Raw genomic sequence first — 5,766 nt, forward strand, 5'->3', positions numbered from 1 at the left:
CGGTTGGCGGCGGCGGCGGGAGCCGGGCGCGCGGGCCGTTCCCCTCAGCGCGCGCGCCGCCTTTCCCTCCCCTCCCCCCTTCCCCCCGTCCCGTCCCCGCCGCCATGTCGGAGGAGAAGCCCAAGGTGAGGCGCGGTGGACCCGGCTTCCTCCCCGCTGTCCCGGTGGGCCGCGGCGGGGCGAGGCCCGAGGCCGCCGGAGGGGGAGGCCTTTTCGGCGGGGGCTGCCAGGACGGAGGGGCAGGGTCCCCTGGTGAGGAGACTGCCCTGCCCCGCGACCGGTCCCCCCACGCATACACACGGGGTGTCAGGCAGGGCCAAGATGGAGGGCTGAGTGGGGGCGTCCCGTGCTAGAGGCAGCGTCGGGGAAGCGGGGTCCTGTGGAAGTCCCTTGAACTTCGTCGCTGAGTGGAAACTGCAAAATCGGCGGCTTTCCTGAGAGAAATTATTTAGCAATATGGTCATTCTCATCTTTGTAATGCTAGGAGCGTGCATAGTTCGTAAATAGGGAAAAACTGAAGGGAGAGTGAGTAGAGTTTGCACGGCTGCATGTCTCTGCAGTTTATTTTCAGGTGGCATCCAGGTAATAGAAGTAATCTCTATTACCTAAAGAGCTATGTAGATATGCTGAGATTTGTTCTGTGCTTAAACTCGTTCTGAAGTTTTTTACTTTTCCTCTATTGCCTGAATTGATAGCTGCAAAACTGTGAGGGTCCCCCCGCCCATATGCTGTGGAGTACATCCTCCCTTTATAACCAGGAAGAAAAGTTTCTGATGGTTGAGAGCTTTGTTGCTGTTTTTAATGGAGTCTTTAGATCACTTTTATTCAAAGTACTGCTTAGCTCACTGTATTCTGCCTCTTTGTCTATTTTTGTTCAGGAAGGAGTAAAAACAGAGAATGATCACATCAATCTAAAAGTTGCTGGCCAGGATGGTTCTGTGGTCCAGTTCAAAATAAAAAGGCACACACCTTTAAGCAAGCTGATGAAGGCTTATTGTGAGAGGCAGGTACGTACATCAGATGCTGCTTTTGCAGGTTATGGCTTGGTTCTGCAGAGGGTTCTTTGTGCTGCTTGTGACTCTTATCTTTTCATAAGGAAGAGTCCTTGGCAGTATGGAAATTCTACTGTTTTTCTTTCTGGAACRCTGTAAATATCAGCGTATCTGAGAGTGAATATGCCTGTTTGTACAGAAGCATAGGAGAGTAAAGATTTAGGATGCTAAGTCTAGACTCCCAAACTTAACTGACAAAAAAGATTTTAACATTTACGTTGATGAAAATTACCCCTTCCTCACTGCATGCTTCTAGATTTCTAAAATATTCCTGTGGCAATGATACCAGGAGTCAGAATTTCTTGAGTTCTCCTCTTGGCTCTGAGATTAATTTACTGTGTGACAGTAGGAATCTTTAGCTTCATAACCCTCAGTTTTATCATCTGTAAAATCTTTATTGACTTCATACAGTCTGTGTTTTCAGTTTAGAAAATGGCAGGAAAACAAATTGTAACGTGTTGTGACTCTTTTTGTTTATAAATTTTTTTCTCCTCCCTTCACCTGTCTTCCACTGCCTGCTCCACAGTTATGATTGCTGTATCCTACAGGTGGCAGGAAGCTGCTCTGTGTAGGAGTCTATTCTTTGGTGCCATCCTCAGTTATATGGAAGAGTGATTTACCCTGACAGCCCCATTCTTGAGTCTGTAGTTCTAAATGGTTGAACTACTTCTGCGCTGTATTAGGCGGCACAGAAAAAGGAAGGGTAGGAATGTGAATGGCTTCCAGAAGTGAAGTGAAATTTTGTTTGCAGGCATCACTCTGTATCCAATATATGTGGGATTCTTTCTTTGCTCACCTGAGCRCTGTGTTCTGCCCCGTCTCTCATGCCTGATGTTCCCAACCTGAGGGACATTATGCTACAAGAACTAAATACAGTATCATCTTAAAAGATGTATGGGGAGTTTTTCATCTATGTGATGGCATTATGTGTGATTGGAAACAAGTCCGAGTAGCGCAGGGATTTCAAAGGATTTTAGAGGGTGAAACAAAGACTTAGATCACTGAGGCAGAGAATAAAGACTGTATCATGTGATTAAACACTGTCATAATATGATTCCCTTGTGAATTTAACAAAGGTTTTAAGGGCAACATTAACTCATTAACTTAAGTCTAACACTTAAAAGCCCTAGTGTTTTTTCCGATGACTTTTCTAAGTAAAAATCTGCATAAAGGCCTGCAAGTTCTTTTTTCCTCAGACAATCTTTGCTTCGTGTTTCCTTTTCTTTATCAGAAAATTAAAAAACTAGAACCGGGAGAGGATGCCTGGCATGAATCAAAGTCTTGTGACTTAAATATGGGTAGTCAGTGTTGATAGATAGTTACATAGAAAGGTAACTGTTACAGTTTTTTGGAAGTCTTTTCTGTCAAATGAACTTAAAATACTGTTACTTTTCTGACTGCATAAGAAACAATTGTCATTCTTTTCTGTCCTGCCCTCTGAGACTTTATGGAATTGTGTTCTGATTGATCTCTTTTATATCTCTTCCTGTTAATATTTTTTTTTCCTTGACTTTACTCTTTCTTCCTTTCTGCCTTCCTTGAACTTAAATGTTGCTCTCTTGCTTGTAATTGACTTTTGATATTTGTACCTTGCGGAGCAGGTSCCAGAATTTAGATCAGAACCAGGTGCCAAACAAACACCTGTTATTTCATATAGTGTCCTTGCTGTGGCAATAGTTGCCTTGGGAAATCAATCTAAATAGCTCTGCTTCCTTAATTTATATAGTAAGATAGAGGTGTAAGTTTCCTGTCTATTTAAATCTTTTGAACCTTAATTTTGTGAGTATTTGTTCTGGCAGTAATGGGGTAAATGTTTTGTTTGCATTCAATAACAAAAATGTGGTATCTCAAATTAATTACTTTAAACTTGCAGGGCTTGTCAATGAGGCAGATTAGATTCAGATTTGATGGACAACCAATTAATGAAGCAGACACACCTGCACAGGTATGACAAAAAACCTTCAGTTTTATTGCAGATTGCTATAAAAATGTTTTGATGTCTGCACATAGATCAAAGTATTTCAGCCTCATTTTGATTATAAAACTGTTGTCATAAACTTAGAGCATTCCAAATAATTTGTCTAGGCTGGGATATTTTTCCGTTGAATTTTTTCACTACTGATGGTGGTGGCATTGTTGCTGAAATAGCTGGTACCTGAGTGCCATTGTGGATAGGGCCCCTGAATAGTGCTGGAGCTCTGTCTTCCTACTTCTGCTTCAGCCTGATTTGAGCAATTATTGCCCCTAAAGGCTGCTGCTGCTGTCAGCACTGGTAACACTGAGAATTTGGGGAATTTCTTGCATTGACAAGGCCTGTAGCAAGAATAGAAGAAACACGCTTGGCTGAGGTTCTTTATTGTAGAAGATGCTAAATTGCTGAGTTTGGTCTGACTGACAAGTGTGCTTCTAAAACCTGTTTCAGTCTTGGTGATACTCTGATGAAGACAGAGGAGGTTATGGGATTATGTTCTGCATGCAGCTGGCTGAAGTGCGTCCTTGGACTGCTTGCTAAAAGTGCTTAGCTTTCTAGGCTTACAGAGGTGATGCCCTCTCTGGAGTGAGTGATGGAAAGGGTTTAGTACAGCATTAAATTTGCACACTAAGTGCTTAGTTATTGGTACTGTTTAGGAATAGAGAATTAAATGCTTTTGTAACTATACAGCTGTATATTTCAAGTTTTATATTTTGTATATTAATCTAACAGCTGGAGATGGAAGATGAAGACACTATTGATGTGTTTCAACAGCAGACGGGTGGAGTGTATTAAGAAATGCCATCCTTTTGAGAAGAGGAATTTAAGGATCCTCATCACACCTCACTCCCTCATCTGTCCTTGGATTTGCTATTAAATAGTAAATGAACATGCCAATCACACAGGATTCTTCTAAAACTTAAGAGGACATTTACCAAAATTGCTTTCTTGTCTTTGACGTACTGCGTGTGCAAGTCAAAACATTATCTGCAGGGATTATATCTTAAATTGGGCCAATTTGATTTAAGTTCAGATTAAGTAATATGCGTTGTCTATCTGCTGTTATTTTATTTTTTTTATTTTACACCTGTGGCCTAAATATTCATCCACATTTTAGGGTGTGGAGTGTTCATTCCTGGCTCTTGTTGTTCTTGCCCCACAAATCATGTAAATAATTCAGTATATTTTCATGCCAATTGTGAGCTTAAAAGTTTCCTCTTAAAATGTGTCTAAGAGGAGGAAAAGAGCAGCTGACTTAAAAATTTTACTATGTGTTGCAAACACAGTTAGTTCAGAACTCTTAAGCCTATGACACAAGGCCTGTATATGCAGATACAATGCTTAGTATAGAGTTAGTTTGAAATATTGCAAATTTACATGTGCTTTGTCATAATATGATAAAGTTGACTGAAATGTACTTTTTTCATGCGGAAATGAGAATTCTCCTGAATTATTGTTGGAAATGGATTTATCAGAGCAGCTGGTCCAAATCTAATGCTCATGATAGAGCAGCAGTATTTTGTGTTCTGTAAGTCTATAAAAAAGAAGCCCGTCACTGCAACCTTACCAACTTATTAAGATGAATTTGTAACTTTCCTCTGCTCCCTTTAGTATGACTCCAGAAACTGTATCTTTATTTCTCAGTTGGTACTAGAAATATGCGGCCTCAGGTTTCTTTTTAATACTTGTCTTTAGTAGATAAACTTGATCTATAAATGAGAAAAAAATACACTTTTAGTGTCACCAAGCTGTATGTGCAGAAAAGCTGTCAAGAGCCTGGTAAGCAAGGAATACATGTATATGTGTGTGTGTGCGTGCGTGTGTGTGTGTGTGTATATATATATATATATATAAAAAAAACTTGCAACAAATTTCTGCTCTACTCCTTCCCAAAATGTATGGAATTTTAAATGCATTTGTGTGATGAGTTTGAGCTCCTTATGAAGTGTGAAATCTATTTCAAGTGAATTTTTAAAAAGGCCATCCTATTATCCTTCAATAGGTTGTCCATTGCTGCTTGATGAGGTCATTATCTGCCTTTTATATTTACCTGACCAATTTGACAATGTTAGATCATCTCCTGCTCGCTTGAAATCTCGCTGAAAAGGTCCTTATTTCCTTTTTCATTTTATTGTATGTGGGTTAGGGTGGGATATCCTGTAGATCTCATTGTTTATTCACCAATTTGTATATTGTTTCTTGTCCTTTACTATTGTATACAGTAAATATAGTTTGGTACTCTGTCTCTTGGTTTACGCTTAATACTGCTGTGTTCCAGTTGCCTTTACTTGCTATTGGGCTGCTGAAGTGCTGTTGTTTTCTTTCCCTGTGTATCTTGAAAGCCTTACGCTTATAATACAATTATGCTGAGTGTGGTTGTGCAGTTCATAATATGCATATGTCCAGGATGGGTAGGATTAATGTAAAGGAACATCTCCTTCAGATGATCATTCAAGGTGTATTACTGCCTACTGAGGAGGAATATCAATTGAATAGGGCTGTTTACACAGCAGTGGTATATTTGGGTTCTTCAAAGATCAGCTTTGGAAACTTTCTTAAGATTAAAGAAAAAAAATACACAGCTAGGGATAAATCACTTGAGTGTTTACTAAACAACTCCATTAGCAACAAAATTCCAGGCTTACTGAGGCTTTTTTCTGTGCAATAAAACTGTTTGAACTTTTTTTTTTGTCTCTCCCCTCCCTTCCCCGTGAAGCAGCTGTGCTTTTTTGCCTCTTTTCC

At 40.2% G+C, this 5,766-nt stretch overlaps 1 protein-coding gene across 2 annotated transcripts; it reads left to right on the plus strand.

Annotated features, from left to right (window-relative positions):
• Positions 1-15: 15 nt before the first annotated feature.
• Positions 16-5,286, plus strand: LOC112971706 (small ubiquitin-related modifier 3). 2 transcript variants are annotated; one of them, XM_026077351.1, is made up of 4 exons: positions 18-125; positions 879-1,007; positions 2,926-2,997; positions 3,757-5,286. In XM_026077351.1, exons 1-4 carry the CDS (start codon positions 105-107, stop codon positions 3,817-3,819), a joined length of 285 nt encoding a protein of 94 aa, XP_025933136.1. In that variant the 5' UTR covers positions 18-104; the 3' UTR covers positions 3,820-5,286. The 2 variants fall into 2 exon arrangements, with proteins under 2 accessions (XP_025933137.1, XP_025933136.1); XM_026077352.1 differs by lacking the exon at positions 2,926-2,997 and having other exon boundaries at positions 16-125.
• The last annotated feature ends 480 nt before the right edge of the window (positions 5,287-5,766 follow it).

This window comes from Apteryx rowi, unplaced genomic scaffold, assembly GCF_003343035.1.
Source record: "Apteryx rowi isolate R43461 unplaced genomic scaffold, aptRow1 scaffold_450, whole genome shotgun sequence".
NCBI lineage: Eukaryota > Metazoa > Chordata > Aves > Apterygiformes > Apterygidae > Apteryx > Apteryx rowi.

Excerpts from the sequence above, each read along its gene's own strand:
- LOC112971706 (XM_026077351.1), top strand. The coding sequence starts at position 105 with ATGTCGGAGGAGAAGCCCAAG. Across the intron at positions 1,008-2,925 it reads AGGCTTATTGTGAGAGGCAG|GGCTTGTCAATGAGGCAGAT; the intron begins GTACGTACATCA and ends TTAAACTTGCAG. Across the intron at positions 2,998-3,756 it reads AAGCAGACACACCTGCACAG|CTGGAGATGGAAGATGAAGA; the intron begins GTATGACAAAAA and ends TTAATCTAACAG.